General features: G+C 48.2%; 1 protein-coding gene across 1 annotated transcript; it reads right to left on the minus strand.

The window, feature by feature from the left end:
* Positions 1-998: 998 nt before the first annotated feature.
* mcm5 (minichromosome maintenance complex component 5) lies at positions 999-22,325 on the minus strand. Its single transcript, XM_072588464.1, has 16 exons — positions 22,127-22,325; positions 21,459-21,585; positions 20,719-20,847; positions 17,258-17,430; positions 16,624-16,779; positions 14,913-15,079; positions 13,509-13,680; positions 11,255-11,366; positions 10,063-10,206; positions 9,101-9,166; positions 7,944-8,120; positions 6,643-6,755; positions 4,503-4,631; positions 4,244-4,386; positions 3,785-3,912; positions 999-1,399 (listed from the first exon to the last, which is right to left on the minus strand). Exons 1-16 carry the CDS (start codon positions 22,291-22,293, stop codon positions 1,298-1,300), a joined length of 2,205 nt encoding a protein of 734 aa, XP_072444565.1. The 5' UTR covers positions 22,294-22,325; the 3' UTR covers positions 999-1,297.
* Between the last annotated feature and the right edge of the window lie 436 nt (positions 22,326-22,761).

The following is a 22,761-nucleotide window of genomic DNA, read 5'->3' on the forward strand; positions in this document are numbered from 1 at the left end:
TCTAGACCTCGTTGTACACTTAGATAATCTTCACTGTCCACTATACTATCCATTTGGGTGTCAAGCCTCCTATATTCCATATATAAATAGTTCATATATAAATGAAAAGTAGTGGATCAGCACCAATCCTTGTGGCACACTGCTGGTCACATGCCTCCAGTCCAAAAGACAACCCTCGACCACCACCCTATCTCCTACTGTCAAGCTGACTTTTTATCCAAATCATGGTCCGCATGGTGGCTCAGTGGTTAGCACTGCTGCCTCAATACCAGGGACCCAGGTTTGATTCCCACCTCAGGCAATTGTATGTGGAGTTTGCACATTTCCCCCAGTGTCTGCATGGGCTTCCTCCAGGTGCTCTGGTTTCCTCCCACAATCCAATCATGTGCAGGTCAGGTGAATTGGTCAAGCTACATTGCCTGTAGTGTTATGTGCATTAGTCAGGGGTAAATATAGGATAGGGGAATAGATCTGAGTGGGTTACTCTTTGGAGGGTCAGTGTGGACTCGTTGGGCCGAAGGGCCTGTTTCCATACTGTAGGGAATCTAATCTCTACCTCTCCCTGGATCCCATGTGATGTAATCTCATTAACCAGTCAGCTGTGCGGAACCTTGTCAAAGGCCGTACTGAAGTCTATGTAGAGAATGTAAACTGCCATCATCTATCTTCTTGGTCAGTTCTTCAAAAAACTCAATCAGGTTTATGAACAGTTTCCCACGCACAAAGCCATGTTGACTATCCCTAATCATGCCTTTCCAGGTAAATCCTGTCTCTCTGAATCCCTTCCAGCAACTTATCCACCACCACTGTCAGGCTTACCTTTCTTCTTTTTCCTCACTACTGCTTAGGATCCCAACCACCAATCAGAACAGTGTAAAGCCTCCCGAATAACATTAGCAAAACTCCCCACCAGGATATTCAAGGAGGACCAACAAAGGACATATTCCTGAAGACAGGCACTGTCTGAATAAGAGTCACAATGAATACATACACAGAAGTTAGAAACAGAAACCTTTCTGGAAAGCAACTTTATTGAAGAATTAAAAGAGTTCTCAGATAGAGTGTCATAAATTCCTTATCCAGTGATTAATAAAAGGACAAAAGCTATGGCTGTCCGAAGGCCATTGGTCCAGCCTGTCTCCACCTGCAGCCTCCCAGTTACCAATAATTGCCATGTCACCTTGGTAACCTGGTTCTGGACCCAGGGCAGGGACAGCAGGCACACAGGCAGAAAAGGGGTGGATCACACAGACAGTGCAAGGTGGCTGCAGAGGCCTCACCCTCACCACAGTCATCATTACTTGATGCGGTAAAGGACCTTGCGTTGCATTCGATGCTGAATCTCACCTCGTCGCATCATCAGCTGCAGCACCTTGTAGATGGCATGTTCCGGATATTTCTGCAAGAGAACAGAGCACGAGGAGAGGGACACTCATTACTAACAGTATGAATAGCAATTCAGCTCATCGTGCTTAAAACAGTCCAATCCGATCAGCCCACCTGTTCCCCAAAGCCCCCAGTCGATCATAAATTAACCCCCACTGCCCTGTTCTCACTTTCCCCATTGGAATACTTCTCCCATGTCTACAACAATCTCTGCTCCAACAGCCAGGAATCCTGCAAGCTTTTGTTTAATCTTTCAAGTCCAAGTGAAGTTTAACTCACGTCTCGCTAGCGATTCACTACATGCAAATTTCTTTACCGTACCAAACTTTAACTCTTACTAACTGAATGCCTCAGTTCAATCTCACATTTCTTAATTCCCCTACAAAGGAACCCAAGCAGCTGCAGGCTATCCCCATCAAAAAAGGGATACCCTTGTCTACGTCATTTAAACCTGTTAGAATCTTGTACATCGACATACTCCAGCTTAATCTTGAAGCCAAAACCCATCCAGTTCATTCATGGTTTAAGAAAATCTGCCATTTTTAGCTTGTCTGGCCCACATGCGACATAAACGTGACCTCATTCTTAACTGCCTTCTGAAACTGTAGAACCATTCTGACAGAACTCCTCTGCCCCCTCTCAGGAACACTGACCAGAACTGGACACAATTCTTTGGCTCTGGCTAGGTTAATTGCTAGTGAGAGGCCTCGGTGATTTGAATTCAGACAGGGAATGGGAGCATCTGATAAGTTTGGCTCCCAAAGCTCTCCAGCATTGCTCTGCATTTCATTTCTCTTCAGCCAGGTTCTGATGGAGACCAACTGACTTTTCTCTCCCTTCAGTCTTAAATCGGGGTGTGCAGCATCACTGGCTGGACCAGCATTTGTTGCCAATCTCTAACTCTCCCTAAACTGAGTCTTGCAAGGCCATTTCAGAGGGCTGGTAGAGAGTCATACAAACATAATTAATCAGGAGCAAGCCATTTGATCCATCAGGCCTGCTCCACCATTTGATAAGATCATAGCTAATCATGGCCATGATGGCAGGACACCTTGGACATGTATTAACTAAAAACCTTTGCCCTAAAAATATCTAATTGCCCAGGCTTCACTACTCTCAGGGAGAAATGAAGTGGAGGTTCCAGCGTGGGACTGGAGAGGACCAAGTTAAAAATCACACAACACCAGGCTATAGCCCAGTGGGTTTATTTGGAAGCACTAGCTTTCGACGCGATGCTCCTTCACTGGGTGGTTGCCTTCACCTGATGAAGAAGCAGCGCTCTGAAAGCTAGTGCTTCCAAATAAACCTGTGGGATTATAACCTGGTGGTTTCTATCTCGGGGTGAGGAGAATTCCAAAGACTCTCGACCTTCCAACAAATTATCATCACCTCCAGTTTTAAAGGACATCCCTTACAGTTATAAACTCTGCCACTCGGTTGGAGGGGGGAACCATTGCCTCAGCATCCACCCAGTCAAGTTCCCGCAGGACCTTATGGCATTCAATAAGATGACCGCTTGTTCTTCTAAAGTCTAGAGATTATAGGTCCAACCCTGTGTACACTGTCCTAGTGAGATAACCCCATCACCCCAGGAATCAATGTGTGAATGTTTTGTAAGCGACCTTAACAAAATTCAAGGTGACCCTGCCTCTACTGAAAAAAAAATGCAGAGGCCAACAACACAAGGGAGAAACAACTTCTCATCCCCATGGTGAAGGGTTTCGAAAACTGGTTTGGAGTCTGGGATCACCTGTGGGCCAAATCAGGTGAGGGGTGGCAGATTTCCTCCCCAGAAAGGGGCCTGAGTCAACCAGAGGATAAAATGATGTTAGTTGTCATGGTCACCGTGACTGAAAAGAGCTTCATGTTCCAAAACAAAATAAAGAATTACAGATGCTGGAAATCTGAAAGAAAAACAGCTGGATAAACTCAGCAGGTCTGGCAGAATCCCTGAGGAGAGAAAGCAGAGTCAAAGGTTCGAGTCCGGTTCTGAAGAAAGGTCACTAGACCTGAAATGTTTTCTCTGCTTTCTCTCCATAGATGCTACCAAACCTGCAGAGTTTTTCCAGCTTTTCCTGTTTTTGTTTCAGCTTCATATTCCAGGTGGATTGATCGAATTCAAGTATTGACAGGAGTCAGGGTGGGATTTAAACCACAGCACTGCTGCTCACACTGGTGTTTTATTACCTGACTGCCATCCAAGGTGATGGGACTTTTAACGTTTTTATTGCCTCAACTTCTGGCATTTGATTTCATCAAGACCGGCCGAGGGCTGAGCTCCAACCACAAATCAACTGTCCCTCTCTGTTCAGCACCAGGACCAGCAAATGTGGCGTTGGGGCAAAAGGCCACTCAGTCCATTGCTGTCAGTGCCAGTCCCAGCAAGTGAGCCACCCACCTGTTTGAGGAAGTCCTGGACGATGCTGTGTTCGGAAACCTGCGAGCCAATGGCAAAGCGACGCTTCAGTTGTTTCTCAACACGAGCCAACATCTCCTGGTCCTCCGCTGTGGTGAAGCCCTCAGCTCCTGGGTGTAGGGAGAAAAAAGGCAGAGCATGGGTTCAGAGGACCCAGAGAGGAGACCTCCCTCCATCCCCTCAGGGTCGTGCCTATCGCATCCCAGTAAGAACCCTCTCGTCTCAGTGCACCAAGAACCACCCCCTCCCCTGCCTGCAGGCCCTCCCAAACACTCAGCCAGCTCCTGACCCCGCAATGGTAACGCTGCATTATGTCTGTGAACGGCACTAGTTCAGAGGATCCTGGGGGGTTTGGCCCCTTCGCAAAACCTCATTTTGGCACAATGAAACAAAGCCAGCAAACGTCATCCTCTCAACAATCTGCTCCCCCTCCTCACTCACCAGCCAGACTTCCCGACAATGCCGCGTCCAGGGTGGAGACCTGGAACAGCCGCAGGGCTTCCTCAACGTCACGCTCCGTGGCAAACGGCTGCAGCTTCATCTTTGCCAGTGACTCGGAGATCCGGATGATGGCCTCCAGCTGCCTGCAGGGGGGAGAAGAGACAGAGTCAGTGGATCGAGGAGGGGGTGGCAACCAAGGGGTTGGGGGAAGGAGATTGTTGGCACTGGGCTAACTGAGGGCTGAGCAGCAGACACCGACCTGACAGTGATGGGGATGCTGCTGCTCCGATCACTCTCTCGCTCGTGTTCCCGTGCCCCACTCCGCATTAGAATGTACCGGTTTTTCAGCTTCTCTGCAGCCTCTGCCGACAGCCTAGGCCCACACTTCCTGCAGGAGATAACCCCGAGACGGGGAGGTTATAAATATAGAAACACCCTTACCAAAACCCTTGAACCAGCCCACCCCAAAATAAAACAAAGAACCGTGGATGCTGGATATCTGAAACATGCAAATAAAAATAAGCAGAACAGCCTCTGTTTAGAAGTTGTTACGAAAGGTTACAGGACTTGAAACGTTAACTATATTTTCTGCCCACAGTCGCTGCCAGACCTGACGAGTTTCTCCAGCACTTTTTTTCTGTGTTCCAACAAAACCCAGTCCCAACTACTCACCCAGCAGAGCCAACAGCTTATACTGAGAGGCATGCAGCCTCATCTAACCCTCCCCCAGCACACAAAAACAAGGTGGCTATTCAAATGCACAATGCAACACAGTTTGTCTCCCTTTACACTGGCTTACCCATGACTCCAGGCTAAAATAATTCAATCCTCAACTAACTGCCAAGGGTGGGAATCAATCTCCAGGTCTTGACCAACTTTGTTCAAGAAGGGGAGTAGGGATAACCCGAGTAACTATAGGCCGGTGAGCCTCACTTCTGTTGTGGGCAAAGTCTTAGCGAGAATTGCAAGGGATAGGATTTATGAACATCTGGATAGGAATAATGTGATCAAGGAGAGTCAGCATGGTTTTGTGAAGGGCAGATCGTGCCTCACAAACCTTATTGAATTCTTTGAGAAGGTAACGAAGGAGGTGGACGAGGGGAAAGCGGTGGATGTGGTGTATATGGATTTTAGTAAGCTGTTTGATAAGGTTCCCCATGGTAGGCTACTGCAAAAAATACGGAGGTATGGCATTGAGGGGGAGTTGGAGGTTTGGATAAGGAATTGGCTGGCTGGAAGAAGACAGAGGGTAGTAGTTGTTGGTAAAGATTCATCTTGAAGTGCAGTTACTAGCAGTGTTCCGCAAGGATCTGTTTTGGGACCAGTGCTGTTTGTCATTTTTATAAATGACCTGGAGGAGGAGCGAGAAGGTTGGGTGAGCAAGTTTGCAGATGATACGAAAGTCGGTGGAGTTGTTGACAGTGAGGAAGGATGTGTCGGGTTACAGCGGGATATAGATAAGCTGCAGAGCTGGGCAGAAAGGTGGCAAATGGATTTCAATGTAGCTAAGTGTGAGGTGATTCACTTTGGTAAGAGTAACAAAAAGATGGGGTACTGGGCTAATTGTCAGATACTTAGTAGTGTGGATGAGCAGAGGGATCTTGGTGTCCATGTACACAGATCTTTGAAAGTTGCCACCCAGGTAAATAGTACGGTGGATAAGGCATATGGCGAACTGGCTTTTATTGATAGAGGAATTGAGTTCCAGAGTCCTGAGGTCATGTTGCAGTTGTATAAGACTCTGGTGCGGCCTCATCTGGAGTATTGTGTGTGGTTTTGGTCGCCTTACTATAGGAAGGATGTGGAGGCACCGGAACGGGAGCAGAGGAGGTTTCCCAGGATGTTGCCTGGTATGGTAGGAAGATCGTATGAGGAAAGGCTGAGGCACTTGGGGCTGTTTTCATTGGAGAAAAGAAGGTTTAGGGGTGACTTGATAGAGGTGTACAAGATGATTAGGGGTTTAGATAGGGTTGACCATGAGAACCTTTTTCCACGTATGGAGTCAGCTATTACGAGGGGGCATAGCTTTAAATTAAGGGGTGGTAGGTATAGGACAGATGTTAGGGGTAGATTCTTTACTCAGCGAGTCGTGAGTTCATGGAATGCCCTGCCAGTAGCAGTGGTGGACTCTCCCTCTTTATGGGCATTTAAACGGGCATTGGATAGGCATATGGAGGATAGTGGGCTAGTGTAGGTTAGGTGGGCTTGGATCGGCGCAACATCGAGGGCCAAAGGGCCTGTACTGTGCTGTATTTTTCTATGTTCTATAACTCCCAGCCAGGAGCTGAGGCATAAAATGAGTTCTATCCTTTCCTTTTGCTCCGCGCGCATCCCCATCCCAATAAACTCAATGATCGCAAAAGCAGTCTGGCTGCCCCCCCCGCCTCCCCCTCACTCACGTGCGGCAGTACGAGATATAACGCTTCAGCTTGCTGAGCTCGATCTCTCCCTCGACTGCCTGGGTCTGGGTCAGGGCACTCAAATGCACATTCATGACGTGTTTGGCCAGAGTCTGTGGCAGAGAGGAGGAAAAAAAAAGTGTTTCTTGACAAACCGAAGGAACCGAAGACGAGGTAATCAGCTGCGCACAGTTCACCCTGGAATTTATCTGAACTATTCACAGGACATGGTTGTTGTCATCTCTAGTTGCCCTTGAACCAAGTGGCTCTCTAAGCCATTTCAGAAGAAAATGAAGAATCAGCCATATTGCTGCAGGTCTGGACCCTTGTCTAGGTTACATCAGGTAAGGATGGCAGTTTCCTTCCCCAAGAGGCATTAAAAACCCATCTGGCCCATTGCAGTAATTGTTGCTCGTCATCATGTTCACCTTTACTAAGACTAGCTTCAATTTTACATTCTAATCCACCTCAACAGGAGGTTCCAGGTAAAGAACAAACAAAGTTTACAGCCTAGGAACAAGCCCTTTAGCCCTCCAAGCCTGAGCCAATCCAAACATACTGTCTAAACCAGTCGGTCAATTCCTAAGCATCTGTATCCCTCTGCTCCCCACCTACTCTTGCATCTGTCCAGACGCATCTTAAATGAATCTACCATGCCTGCCTGTACCACCTCTGCTGGCAACGTGTTCCAAACGCCCACCACCCTCGGTGTGAAGTACTCGCCGCGTGCATCCCCTTAAACTTTCCACCTCTCACCTTTGAAAGCATGACCTCTGGTTAATTGAATCCTTCACCCTGGGAAAAAGTTCGTCTCTATCCACCCTGCCTATACCCTTCATTATTTCGTAAATCTCAATCAGGTCCCCCCTCAATCTCCTTTTTACTAATGAAAATAAACCTAACCTACTCAACCTCTCTTCATACTAGCACCTTCCCTAGGCAACATCCTCGTAAATCATCTCTGCACCCTCTCCAAAATGTCCACATCCTTTTGGTAATGTGGCGACCAGTATTCTAAATGCGGCCGAACCAACATCCTGTAAAAGATCAAAGTTCACCATCTGCCATGATGGGACTTGAACCTATGACCCCAGTTTGTTAGCCTGGAAGTTTTTTGTATTACCAGTGCAGCGACATTACCACTACACTGCCACTGGAGAGTTTAACTGATCACAACTAGCATCCCACCCACTTGCAAACTGAATACTCATCAATTCACCCCACAGCCTCTCCTCACATTCCCAAACTAAAGCTTCAGTGATTCATGTCACGACCAGCATCGCTGCTGACCCTAGCCTCACCATGTCTCTCTCCTCATTGTGCTCGTCCTTCACGATGAAGATCATGTCGAATCGAGACAAGATGGTTGGCATGAAGTCAATGTTTTCCTCTCCTTTCGTATCATCCCAGCGTCCAAAAACAGAGTTTGCTGCAGCCAAGACCGAGCAGCGTGAGTTCAGAGTGGTCGTGATCCCAGCCTGTGGAACAGTTAGCATTCCCATCAATCCTCCAAGTCTCCAATATTCCTGCAACACACAGCCCTGGGAAACATCCCTGCCACCCACTCTAACAGTGGCAACCCTCCTCAACTGATCGACTTTGTCCTCAGCAACAACACCCACCCTAATGTCCCAGGCCCGACACCTCAGGCGGATGGTAAATGGGATCCAAGGAAATGTGTTTGTTGTTAGAGTTCCGGTTGGAATGCTATGCTTCTAGGAATTCTCGTGCATGTCTCTGTTTGGCTTGTCCTAGGATGGATGTGTTGTCCTTCCTCATCCGTATGTAAGAATACTAGAGAGAGTGGGTCATGTCTTTTTGTGGCTAGTTGATGTTCATGTATCCTGGTGTCTGGTTTTCTGCCTGTTTGTCCAATATAGTGTTTGTTACAGTTCTTGCATGGCATGTTGTAAATGACATTAGTTTTGTTTGTTGTCTGTATAGGTCTTACAAGTTCATTAGCTGCTGTTTTAATGTATTGGTGGGTTTGTGAGCTACCATGATGTCAAGAGGTCGGAGTAGTCTGGCAGTCATTTCCAAGATGTCTTTGATGTAGAGCAGAATGGCTAGGGTTTCTGGACATGTTTTGTCTGCTTTGTAAGTAAAGGTAGACCTCCAGATCAGCAAAATTCATTCAAATCCACAAGGAAACACGGTCCCCAGTAATAGTTCCAGCTGTCAGCCCATGCCTTTATACAAATCCATCATCTCAGCCTTTCAACTGTGACCTCCACCCTCCCTTCACAGAATGATCCCAGTGCCAGAGGAAGCCACTCAGCCTGTCAGGATAGTCCCAGGACACAGAACATTGAGCTGGCCTTTCCATTCTTCCCTGCTCCCTGGAAAATCCCACCTTCCTCCCCTAAACAAAGACTCTCGTTTGACAAAACTCCCTCCTAGCTTTCTGACCTCAGGGTCACAGTCCCAAGCATGCCCCCACCTGGGGCTGGCCTCTCACCTTGGCAATGGAGATGGTCTGCTGCTCCATGGCTTCATGGATTGCCACTCGATCGTCCTCACGCATCTGAGACAGAGCAGATTGGAGTCAGCAAAGTTCAAGGCGCCAGGCCATTCTACCCCTCTCACCTGCTATTTCTTTTATAATCGCATGGGACATGAATGTCACTGGCTGGGCCAGCAGTTGTTGTCCACCCCTCACTGCTCTTGAATGCAATGGCTTGCTAGGCCATTTCAAGGTGGCGGCAAAAAGCACTCAGTCAACCACGCTGCTGTCAGTCTGGAGTCACCTATAGGTCTGACCAGGGCGAGGATGGCAGATTTCCCTGCCTAAAAGGACATTAGTGAACCCGATAGATTTTTACAACAAATGACAGCTAGACGGCTACTATGAGGAATAGTTTTCCAATTCCAGATTTTATCAAATTCAAATTTTAAGAACATGATCCAGGGCCTCTAGATTACTAGCCCAGTGATGTAGCCACTGCACTGCTGCCTCCACTAGCTCGCTGGAGTCAACTTCAAAGATTCACGAGTCTTTTAAGTGGAGACTGCTCACCTCACCTCCACCCTAGAGAGAACCCGTCATTCAAAGAACATAACCCCTATTTACAAATTTCTCAACTGGGGCAAAACATTCAACTCACTGGCACAAAGAGTTAGAGTAGTTGGACCAACTGATTTTGTATTGCACTAAAAGATTAATAAACACACCTTTCTAGTCATGGGAGATCACCCACCTTATCAGACTTGCAGGGTCAATGCAGCACAGATCTATCAGAGTTCCCTCCTCAAAATTATTGACACACTGAGGTAATTTAATGTTTGAATTTTGACAAAATGACATTCAATGCAACCCACTCACTATCCCGTATAAGGAATCTTGTTTTGGATCAGATAGCACAAGCTGGTCCGGTCTACATCGACTAGTTCCAGAGAGCCTTTGAGCACACTCCCTCGTACCTTGTCAAACTCGTCGATGCAGACAACGCCCCCATCAGCCAGAACCATGGCGCCCCCCTCCATGATGAAGTTTCGAGAGGATGGATCCCGCATGACTGAAGCAGTGAGTCCGGCCGCACTACTTCCCTTCCCAGATGTGTACACCTACACAACACAAAAACAGTCCACACCCATCAGCAGAGGAGTCACCGTGGCATGCAGACAGTCTCCCTCCTGCTTCCAGCGGAGGCAGCAAATCGAACAACACCAGCCCCTCAGCACTCCCAGGGAAACGGAAAAGCGACCTTTATTGCTGACCTCAGGGGCATGTGGGAAGGGTCGGATTGGAGTCACATTAGGCTGGACCAGACGACTGCCAACCCTGAAGGATTCTGGATTTCCCTGATCCAACCCAACAGTTTTAGCACTCATTTTATCTGGACCTGGCGCATAAATCAATACGCTAATTCAACCCGTGACCTTGAGATCCCAGCTCCAACACCACATCTGGAGCTGACACCAGGAGCCAAGGCCTGTAATACTAGGCCTCAGTGCAGGATTAGAGAAGCTGGGACTGTTTGCTCTGGACCAGCAAATGCAGGGAGGAGATCTGATAGAGGACTTTATAATCATAGCGGGTCATAATAGAGTAGAGAAGGAGAATGTGCTCCCCCTCATGAAGAATTTAGGAATTAGAGCATTGCCATTCTAAAGCAATTGGTAATAGCAGCAAAATAGTGTCATTGGAAGAAATAAAATAATGGAGGTGGGGAAAGGTGGAGATAGATTGCATTCAAACGGTGTTTTAGATTGTAATTTGAAAAGGAACAACGTATTTGGTTAGAGGGAAAAGGCAGGAGAATTGGGTGGCACAGTGGCTCAGTGGTTAGCACTGCTACCTCACAGCACCAGGGACCCAGGTTCAATTCCAGCCTCGGGTGACTGTCTGTGTGGAGTTTGCACATTCTCCCCGTGTCTGCGTGGGTTTCCTCCAGGTACTCCAGTTTCCTCCCACAGTCCAAAGATGTGAATATGGGGAATGGGTGGGTTACCCTCCAGAGGGTTGGTCAATGGACTTGTTGGGCTGAAGGGCCTGTTTCCATACTGTAGGGAATCTAATCTAATGGCACTGAGAACTACACAGAGAAGCAGAGCAGGTGAATAATCTCATTATTCAGGTGTCCTCACAACCTTTGCAGGTAGCCATGCTTACCCCGATGGGTGAACACCTCTCCACAAACTTCAGCAGCTGAGACTTGGCCGTCCCTGGGTCCCCAAGCATCAGCAAATTAATGTCACCTCGCCGTGTCAGACCGTCCGGCAGACTAGAGGGGGAGAAGCAAAGGCCAGTTAGACCACCCAGTCAATCACCGGTATGTTGTACCTTGATTCCTGAAGGGCTTATGCCCGAAACATCGATTCTCCTGTTCCTTGGATGCTGCCTGACCTGCTGCGCTTTTCCAGCAACACATTTTCAGCCTTGATCCCCTCCTCTATCAGCATATCTAGATGTAATTAAGTGACTAGAAATCTATTCACCTCACTTTTGAACATCTGAATTGTTATAGGAGGCAATTTGGCCTATCATGTCTGTACCAGCTCTTCAAAAGAACATTTAATGTCAAACTCCTGCTTTCTCCACATACAAACAATTTCCATCCAAATAATTATCCAGTATCCCTCAATTGAACCTGCCTCCACTACATACCCAGGCAATGCATTTTGCATGCACACACATCAAGTATATTCAATAAATGAACTTCCACGGCATTGCGGCAGAGGATAACAAAAACTGGCCACGCTGTGTGAACATGTTCCTCCTCTCAATTCGAAATGGGTTTTCTCCGATTTCTGTGACTGTGACCCATTTTGAGGCAAATCCCAGTCTGCGGAACTAAGGTAAGAGCAAGCGCACATACACACACACGCAAACGTACACACACTCTCAGCAACCTTACAGTACACACCAGCACTGTTTGATTACTGAACAAAATCAGACACCAAGGTGTCGGGACAGACCACCAAAACCTTGGTTGAAAGCAGATTTTGAGACAGGTTTTAGGAAGTGGGTACAAAGTGAAGAGATTTTCAGGGTATGATTTAGAAACATAGAAACTAGGTGCAGGAGTAGGCCATTTGAGCTTGCACCGTCATTCAATATGATCACAGCTGATCATGCAATCTCAATATCCCATTCCCACTCTCTCCCCATATCCCTTTAGCCACAAGGACTATGCCCATCTCCCTCTTGAATATATCTAATCAAGTGGCCCCACCAGCTCCCTACAGGAGAGACTTCCACAGATTCTGAGTGAGGAACTTCTTCCTCATCTCAGTCCTAACTGGCTTACCCCTTATTCTTAGACTGTGACCGCTAGCTCTGGCCTTTCCAAACATCCGGAACATTCTTCCCACATCTAGCTGGTTTAGTCCCATCAGGAGTTTCTATAAGATTCCCCCCTCTTTCTTCCAAACTCCAGGGTGTTCACCTATGAAGTGTATTTGCAATCCAGTAAAACCTTGCTTCACAGAAAATCACTTAATAGAAACAATAGGGCTTTTGGGAAAAATGGGGTTAGGGGCTGACCAGCAAAAAATAAAATCACTCATGATCGCTCAACAATCACCCAAAATCGTAACACCAACTATAGCACATCCTGAATGAAGGTTGAAATCATATTTATTAACAAAAGCAAATTTAACACAGTGCATTAATAAGAGTAAGAAAACTTCTCACTGTACAGTACCTCTCAGAAAGCTGCTGCTGGCAGCTGACATCGAACATGTGCAGAGATTTCGGCGGATGCACAGAGTGGCACAAAGACTGGCACCAATGTCGCACATGTACAGATGATGGCGCATGTGCAAAACAGCATAGATTTCGCCATGGACAGCGGCGCATGCAGCGCGAAAACCGATACCTGCTGGAATCGCACTATTTCCAACAGACGTAAGCGTTCTCAAAAATACCGTTCCCTAATTCCTCAGCGACCTTACAGCCAAATTGCACGGCCCAAACGCGCTTTATACCAGCACTACCTGCACATGCCCAGTTGGTCCAGTCTTTCCCCATGTGTCAGTCCTGCCATCCCAGGAATCAGTCTGGACTCCCTCAATAGCAAGCATGTCTGTCGTCAGACTAGGAGACCAAAACTACACACAATACTCAAGGTGTACCCTCACCAAGGCCGTGTATAACTGCAGCAAGACATCCTTACCCCTACTCAAACCCTCTTGCTCTAAGGGCAGCACGCCATTAGTTTTCCTCACTGCCTGCTGAACCTACATGCCAACCTTCAGCGACTGCTCCACCGTGATTATGCTGCACCTCACCTGGCAGCTGAAGACACAGCCAATAATGAGACACAGAGGAGAAGTTTACATTGATGCAGGGTCAGACCAAGATCGCAAGTAGATGGATTAAACCCTTTAACAGAATCACCCCTTTCCACATCACAAACACTCACCGCTTCCTGGAGCCCCCAAAGAGCAGGCATGCGATGGCCTTCTTGATGTCAGAACTGCCGTAGATGGAGGGAGCAATGCTTTTGGCAACGGTCTCGTAGATGTTGGGCATGGCAGCTAGCTGGCGGAATTCCTCCTCGTCCTGTGGGGCTGTGGTACCAGACAGGCCGTGTCCTAAGGATAATGATACTATCGTGAGATCAAGGACCCCAGTTCCAGAGAGATGACTCCCCATCAGAGAGCAGGTCAGCTCACTGCCGGCTCTCAGTCCCAGAATTTATTCACCAATTAAAATTAAACAAAATCCTCCCCGATTAGATCGGAAGATCCCACACCAGACCTCAAGGCCCATGAGCCCTCTGAAGAGCAACCCACCCAGACCCATTCCCCTACATTTACCCCTGACTAATGCACCTAACACTACAGGCAATGTAGAACGGCCAATTCACCTAACCTGCACACCTTTGTATTGTGGGAGGAAACCGGAGCACCCAGAGGAAACCCACGCAGACATGGGGAGAATGTGCAAACTCCACACAGACAGTTGCCCGAGGTGGGAATTGAACCCAGGTCCCTGGCGCTGAGAGGTAGCAGTGCTAACCACTGAGCCACCATGCTGCTTGGAGAAAACCAAAGCACACTCGAGGGGCAAACCAGATTAAGGGACACATGATCTATTGAAACAGAACATGAAGAGCATCTTGGAAACAGATCTCAAGCTACATGAATAAATCAAATTGTGATTCATGCAAAAAAAAAGACAAAACTTTCCAATAACCTCATGATATCCCTCGGCCGTTTCCAGCTGACATACTTTCGAAACAGTCACTGCCTGCAAAGGAAGTGCACAGTCATCTCCCAAAAACAGTCACAGGATAATATCCAGATGATAGGTCACAGGGATGTTCCCTGAGGGATCAATGTTGACCAGGACACTAGGGATAACGCTCCAATCCCTTGCTTATCTCTGTGAACCAGTGGCTGCGAGATTGCAGCTCTGACAGTGTAGCGCTCCCTCAGTACCACAGAGGTCCTGGTTCAGACCCTGGAATAGGGTCCAGTGAATTCAGAGTTGAGGGGAGAGGGATCATAGTCATCAAAGCATGGCACTGTGTGAACGTGGTCAGAATCAGTGGGACAATTCACTGGCTCCTCATTGTCCTCTGCCATCTGAGGACCTGAGTGTTAAGGCAGCCCAGTTAACAATTTCACATAGGAGACGTAACGGAGGGATGTGTATCTGTGTGCGTGTGTCTGTGTCTGAGTGTGCGCGTGTCTGTCCGAGCGCCTGAGTCTGTGTGTGTGTGTGTGTGTGTGTGTGTGTGTGTGTGTGTGTGTGTGTGTGTGTGTGTGTGTGTGTGTGTGTGAGAGAGAGAGTCTGTGTCAGGGTGAGAGGCAGGACGTACCTGTACCCTCAGTGTCGACCTGGATCCCAACCACTCGGATGTAGGATCCCCGGATCCCCACTCCAACCCGGTCACGGCCTTTGTTGCGACCTGCACCTGCTTTCTTGATGGAGTAGATCCCCATGATGGTGACACGGTTGCCAGGGACGACTTTATCACACAGGTACCTGCAGTGAAGACAGAGAGTAGGAGACAAAGTGTGTGTGTGTGCGTGTGAGTGAGAAAGAGAGAGAGAGAGAGAGAGAGAAGGTGACATCTGTGAGACAGAAGGTCAATCACCAGCAGGAGGTGAGGGTGGGAGATTAAAGGCCAATTCCATCTACCAACACCACATCACCACCCAAGCATGGAGGTACAGAGGGGCACAAACCCCAAAACTCAGTTGTAAAAGGGAGGCTCTCAAAATAGTGCCCCATCTTCTGAACTCAGCCACAAGCCTCCAGTGAATCAACTGCATTGGTCCTTAAATATGATGACCAAAACTCTACACCATATTCAAGATGTGCTCTCACCAACGCCCTCTGAACTGAGCATAAAATCCTTAAGTTTGCATTCAATTCTACTTATAAGGACAGCAAATTCATTAGCCTCATTGATCACTTCATGTACCTACATAATAACTTCTAGTGACAAAACATGTAGATTTTGCAGTGATCCTGTTTATGCAATACTCTGCTTTTTAGATCTTCCTACCAAAGTGAACTGCATTTTTCGACATTATACACTTTCTGCCAGATTTTTTTGCCCCCTCACTCAACCTATCTAGATCGGCCTGCAACCACATGTAGTCTTCACAATGTATTTTCCTGCCTTCCATGGTGTTGTCTGCAAAGTTAGGCCCTGACTCCCCCAGATCATTGGGTGTGAATTGTAAAAGCCGAGGCCGCAGATCAGATCCCTCCAAGATTCCACTCGTCATAACTGTCCAATCAGACAAAGACCAATGTGAGAATACTATTTGCTGCCAACCTATCACCCATCCATCCCAATCTGTTACCCCCTAAACAATGAGCTCTTATTTTTCACAACAGCCTTCTGTAAATCCAGATACAGTACACCTACAGACTCTCCGTTACCCACAGCACATTACTCCTACATAGAGAAACCCCATGGATTGATGCAGCAGGGCCCACATTGGTAACTGCACCCACCTCCTCCTGACCAGAATCCTGACAAGAACCGGATAATTACTCACGGGGGGGGGGGGGGGCGGAAATAGATTCATAGAACCTGTGCTCTGCAGAGAGAAGGCTTCAGCCCATCGAATCTGCACTGACCCTCTGGACAGCAGTCTGGTTCCTCCACCCGCACCCCGTAACCCTGGATCTACCCTGGCTAGTCCACCTAGCCTGCACATCCCTGGACATATGAGCAAATTTAGCATGGCCACTCCACCTAACCTACACATCACTGGACTGTGGCAGGAAACCGGAGCACCCGGAGGAAACCCACGCAGTCACAGTGAGCGGGTGCAAATTCAGATGGGCACCTGAGAGTGGAATCGAACCTAGGTCCCTGGCGCTGTGAGGCAGCAGAGCTAACCACTGAGCTACCATGCTGCCCTATTCACTGCTGCTGCCCAGGGAGGCACAGTCAGAGTTAACTGCCTGCAGTGCAGGTGAACCAACCTTGCCCCACTCCTGGTGTGGCCTGACTGCATCCCCATCACCCAGTGTACCCCGACCTCCGTCACGCCACCCAACCCCAGTACCTGTCACAGTAAAGCTGCATATGTCGGGGCATCTCTCCATGAGGCACAGCGTCAGGAGCTTCTTGCAGCTTCAGGGTTTGGAAATCCACACATTTGCACTTGTCGGGAATGATGAAATATGGGTCCACGGGACACTTTGGGCGCCCGGCCTGCTCCCTGCAACACACACACGCATAACGCCTCCGTCATCTTCAGTGCAAGCAACAACAGCCACCCCAGGCCTCGAGCTTGAAGGCAGACCGGCCAACAAATCTCTACCCCACCCCACCAACCAACATAAATGAAACATTCCCCAGAGAGAAAAAAAAACAACTTTTCAACCTGAAACCTTTAATAAATCAGGGTAGGAACAAACTCAGGGAGGGCCCCACAAATCTCCACAATGTAAGCAAGGGAGCCCATTCCAGAAATGTAGCTAACGAGGATATTGAAAAACCAGAGGAACAAGCAGCACAATTCAGGAGCAAATAGAAGTTCAATGATGGACATTGTTTCTCACTCATTGGCTTTACCAAGCACCAATACAAATAAGGTCAGGGTGTGGGCAGCGAATCTTCGACAGGGTGTTAGGGAGCAGGGGTATAGCCTCAGCAACCCACGATCCAGACTCAATAATGCCACGCCTCACACTCACGTGTTGCACTTGCGCGGCAGGGTGTAGCCTTCCAGCCCGGGGCGGACCGCGATGTTGCTCATGACGTTGCGACAGCCACGACATTCAATGGCAATTCTGGTGGCCTTGGCCCGCACTGAGCTGGCAGAGATCACAATGCCCGGAATCTTCACCAACCGAGACATCTGGTCCGACTGACAGGGGAAAGGGAGTATTAAAAACAGTGCCAGGCAAAACCTCACACCTTATTAAAAAACAAAATTTTTTTTATAAAACTCAGACAGCAATTTGTCTGGATGGTATTTAAAAATATTCATCTTTAGGCATTACTCTGAACATGGAATTTTCGCACAGTGGTGGTGATCCAGAACCAGGGAACACAGTCTTAGATAAGGGGCAGACTGTTTACTCCTAATTCCTATGTTCAAGGTTCCCCAGATCATTGGTCTGGGCCTCTGGATTATGAATGACGCGACCATAACCCAGACACAAAAGGTAGGTGGGAGGGTGAAATGTGGAAGAAACTGCAGAGCTGCTTCCGAGTGACTTGGACAAGTTGAATGAGTGGGCAATTGCATGGCAAATGAAGTATAATGTTGATTAAGGGTGGATTATCCACTTTGGTAGCACAAACAGGAAGGCAGATCATCTACATTGCGACAGATTGGGAAAGTACAAGACATGGGAGTTACTTGTCTCCCAGCCATTGTAAGTAGGCAGCCAGTGAAGGTTGCAGAAAGTATACAGGTATTGGACTTCATAGTGAGAGGATTTGAGTACAGGCGTGGGAATGCCTTGCTGCAATAGTACAGGGTCTTGGTAGCTGCACACCTACAGTACTATGTGCAGTTTTAATCTCCTTTTTTGAGGAAGGATGTCAGGCTACGGAGGGAGCACAACAACGGTGTACTTGACCACTTCCTGCGCTGGCAAGACTGATGTCCGAGAGACTGGATTAAACATACCGGAGTTTCAGAGAAGGATGGTGGACGTAGTCTTGGGTTTTGTAATTATATCTTCAAACGAATTGTTCAGGGTTAATTGGAAAGAAAATGTTAAAGAACGTGAAAAGCAGGTCTAATACAAAAACAGCCTGCTTTTCATGGAAGGTGAGCACATGCCACTGACCACATCTGAGTACTGCCCTCTGTTGTGTAGTTCAGAATTGGAATTAGACTTTATTGTTATGGGTATATGAATAGGAAAGGTCTGGAGGGATATGGGCTGTGTGCTGGCAGGTGGGACTAGATTGGGTTGGGATGGACGGCATGGACCGAAATGTCTGTTTCCGTGCTGTACATGAGTCCATAGACATACAAGAGTACAGTGCGAAGTGTACATATCGCCATTCTCTGGCACCATCTTGGTTATACACTGGATGACAAAACTGCAAAAACAAAGGGGCCAGCCTGTTGTGAAGGTTGCAAAATGACTACAGCAATTATTAAAGAGATTAAACACACAATCTCAGATTCAGAATACCATTAGTATCAGGGACTTTGCCCCACTTATTAGACTTGGAATCTGAGAAAGAGCTTCGAGTGCCACTATCACCAGAGCCCCGGACAGATAGAAGACAGTGTCAGACTCATGTATTTGTGTATACTCACTTGTTAGTTTGCCTATTTCTCTATTAGATAATAAGTAGATTAAACTAATAAATTGACATGATATTAAAGTGCATGCGTCATTACTTTTGCCAGCATTTAGCCAATATCCTTCCAAACCTTTCCTATCCATGTACCCATCTTAGTATCCTTTAAACGTTGAAATTGTACCAACTTTACCACTTGCTCTGGCAGCTCATCCCATACACCCAACACCCTCTGTGGTCCCTTTTAAATCTTTCCCCTCACCTTACAAATATGTCCCCAAGTCTCAAAATCCCCCCTACTCGTGAAATCCCCCACCCTAAGAGAAAGACCTCTGCCATTCACCTTATCTATACCCCTCATGATTTTATAAACTTCTATAAGGTCGCCCCTCAATGTTCTATGCTCCAATGAAAAAAAATCCCTGCCTATCTTCACAACTCAAACCCTCCATTCTCAACAACATCCTGAGTAATTTCTTCTGAACCCTGCCGAGCTTAATAATATCCTTCCTCTCTTTGAGACCCCAGAACTGAACAGTATTCCAGAAGGGGTGGCACTCACGTAATTTACAATCTCAATGTAACATCCCAACTCCTTTACTCAAAGATCTGAGCAATAAGACAAGGACGCTAAATGTCTTCTTAACCACAGTGTATATGTGACGCAAATTTCAAAAGAACTATGCATCTGAACCCCTATGTCTCTGTTTTACAACACCACCCAAGGCCCGACTTTTAATTGTGTAAGTTCTGCCCTTATTTGTTTTACCAGAAACTTCTCCCTTCACTGGCTTCTCTCCAAGCAGAACAGACCCAACCTCTCCAATCAATCGTCACAATTGAAGTTTCTTGTTCCTGGAACCATTTTTGTTAACCACTTTCGGATTCTCTCCACTCCAAAACACTAACATCCTTTGGTCTCATATGTTTCAATAAGATCACTTCTCATTCTCCTACACTCCCGTGAGGATAGGCCCAATGTGTTCAACCTCTCAGATGCCAACCCCTTTATTCCAGGAATCAGCTGAGTGAACCGTCCCTGAATTGCCTCCAATGCAAGTCTTACCATCTCAAGGGGTGGTGTCCAAAATTGTGCAGTTGTTTTAAAAGCTGTGGATCTCACCAACTCCCCTGTCCATTTGTAACAAAATGCTCTCCATTTTCTATTCCACCAATCTTCTAAAAATCACCAACATATTTTGGCTTGCTCATCACTCACTAATCTAATCTTCAGAATGCACACAACAGGATACACTATGAAGCAAGTGGCACAGTGGTTAGCACTGCTGCCTCTCAGCGCCAGAGACCCAGGTTCAATTCCCGCCTCAGGCGACTGACTGTGTGGAGTTTGCACATTCTCCCCGTGTCTGCGTGGGTTTCCTCCCATAGTCCAAAAATGTGCAGGTTAGGTAAATTGGCCATGCTAAATTGCCAGTAGTGTCAGGTGAAGGGGTAAATGTAGGGGAATGGGTCTGGGTAGGTTGCGCTTCGGCGGGTCGGTGTGGACTTGTTGGGCTGGAGGGCCTGTTTCCACACTGCAAGTAATCTAATCTATATAAAAACTGCAGACGCTGGAAATCAGAAATGAAAACAGAAACTGCTGGAAAAACTCTGCAGTTCTTCAGCATTTGTGGAGAGAAAGCAGAGTTAATATTCCAAGTCCAGCGGTGCTTCTTCAGAGCTAGTTATAGCTAGGAAAAGGTTGGTATATTTGAACAAGAAAACTGAAAATCCTGATGGAGGGGAGCAGAACTTCCACAAGGTGGGCACACATGAAAGGGATATGGCAATGAAATGCTTCATAACGAAAGTGAGAGCTTAATAAATCTTTCCCTGATATCCCAACAGGCAGGGGCACATCTCACCAGAAACCTTGCCCAGTTGTTACCTTCAGGCTGCGGATATTAGCAGAGTTGGCACTGGACCGCAGCATGACCTGGATCTCCTGAAGCGTCTCCTCACCAGCTGGGCGTGGGCGTGTCACTTCATCTGCCACCTCTCGCGCTGCCTCCTCCAACTGCAGGGAACAGGAAGTGAAGAGAGAGAGAGACACACACACAGATATAACTACAGTCGCTCACACACTGCACAGTCCCCACCCCACGGCGAGACCCTAGAGTGAGCTGATACCACACATCTTTCTCAGCTGGGAATGTGGCGTTGGTGTTAATTAATCAACCCAAGTTTGCCCTCCTCAGAAAACATTTAAATCATCACCTTCCACTCTAGTAGTAGAACCAGGTGGCAAGAAGGATACAACTGGCAATCTGCAAGGAAACTCACTCAGGTCAAGCCCTATGGGAACCAGGAACAACCTACTACAGATAATCTCACCGAGCACCTCATTCACCACAAGCAACCCTGGACAACTCCAGACTATTTGACTGCTTGGGTATCACAGCTGTGATTCATGTGGCATTTACTAATTTTACAGAAGGGGTGCAATCCAGAGGATTGGAAATGCCAGGGCAATGGTACACCAGCTCAGCTATTCCTATGTTACATTTCAAGCCTGTGATCTCTGCCAACCGTGGTCAGCGGTCACACTGAATGGAGAATGGTCCATGCTGGGAAGGAATTGCTCCCTCCTGATATCTTAGGCAAAGGGGAATGCCTTTGGGTTTTTACCAGTGGCAGGTGTTCAGATGGTTGCTTGAGAAGGTAGTCAGCCAAATCCTCATCGAAGCTGCTCAGATCCTCGAGGGACACCTCGATCCAGTATTGCCCCAGGTTGTAGTGACGTTTCAGTTCATCCCTGTGCATCAGTCAAAATCCAAAGGAATTAAATGCCAGAGCAGCAAATAGCATGTTAGCTTCCCTGCACCTTCCCTTGCCCCATTCCTGTCAATTCTCTCCCTACTGGCCTCATTACCCCATCCCTTCTCCAATTCAACACCCACCCAGTTCCCCAACACCCTCTTCTCACTCCTCTTTTCCCTCAATTCCCCCCCAACACCCATTTCCCTGAACACCTACCCCACCTCCTTCAGACCTCCCTCCTCCTTGCCCCCCCTACCCTCCCCTTCCCACCACCCTGGGATACCCCACCCTGCTGACTTCATGCCCAGCCCCTTCTCCTGACACCCCAACCCCTTCCTTGAAGCCCTCACCCCCCCTGACAACCCAAAACACCCTCCTCGCTCCAACTCATCTCCCCACCATCTCCCCCCCCCCTCACCCCCTTGATCCTCCAACACACCACGACTCCCCCCCCCCCCCCCCTCACTCCCCATTCTGGCCTCATGCCCCCGATCTGCCCACATTCCCCTCACCCACCCCCCACCCTCCGGACGGACCTGTATTTGAAGGTGAAGCCGGTGCGGTCGCTGCCCTCCCGGTATTGCCGGAGGAAATCCCGCAGCCGCTTCTGGAGCTGAGTCCGACGGAGCTGCCCCGCGTCTCCCGGGGGGTCGGGCCCGAAACTGTCGCTGAAAAACACCCCGGGGTCATCAAAACCCGACATACCGGGGCCTGGGGGGGGGGGGGGGGGGAGAGAGAGAGAGAGAGAGAGGGGGGCCGGGGGGAGATGGAGAGAGGGGCCGGGGGGAGAGAGGGGCCTGGGGGGGGGGGGGGGGGGAGAGAGAGGGAGAGAGGGGCCGGGGGGGAGAGAGGGGGGAGAGGGAGAGGGACCGGGGATGGAGCCGCAGCCGCGATCTCTCGGGGATTCTCCTCTTCACTTTCTCTCCCTCTGTTTATTTTCTATATTTTCTCCCTTTTCTGTATTTCTTTCCCTCTATTTCTCTTTTCTCTTTCTCTCTCTTCCCGCCGCGTTGTCCCCGGTTTCGCGCCAAATTCACCTCAGGCCCCTCCCCTTCCCTTCATTGGCTACTCCTCTCCCAGGCCCCGCCCCGAATTCATTCTGGCACCAAACTCTGGCCAATCGGCGAAAGGAACTGAGAGAAACAAAGCCCACTCACTCCAATAACTTCAG

This window comes from Chiloscyllium punctatum, chromosome 18 (assembly GCF_047496795.1).
Source record: "Chiloscyllium punctatum isolate Juve2018m chromosome 18, sChiPun1.3, whole genome shotgun sequence".
NCBI lineage: Eukaryota > Metazoa > Chordata > Chondrichthyes > Orectolobiformes > Hemiscylliidae > Chiloscyllium > Chiloscyllium punctatum.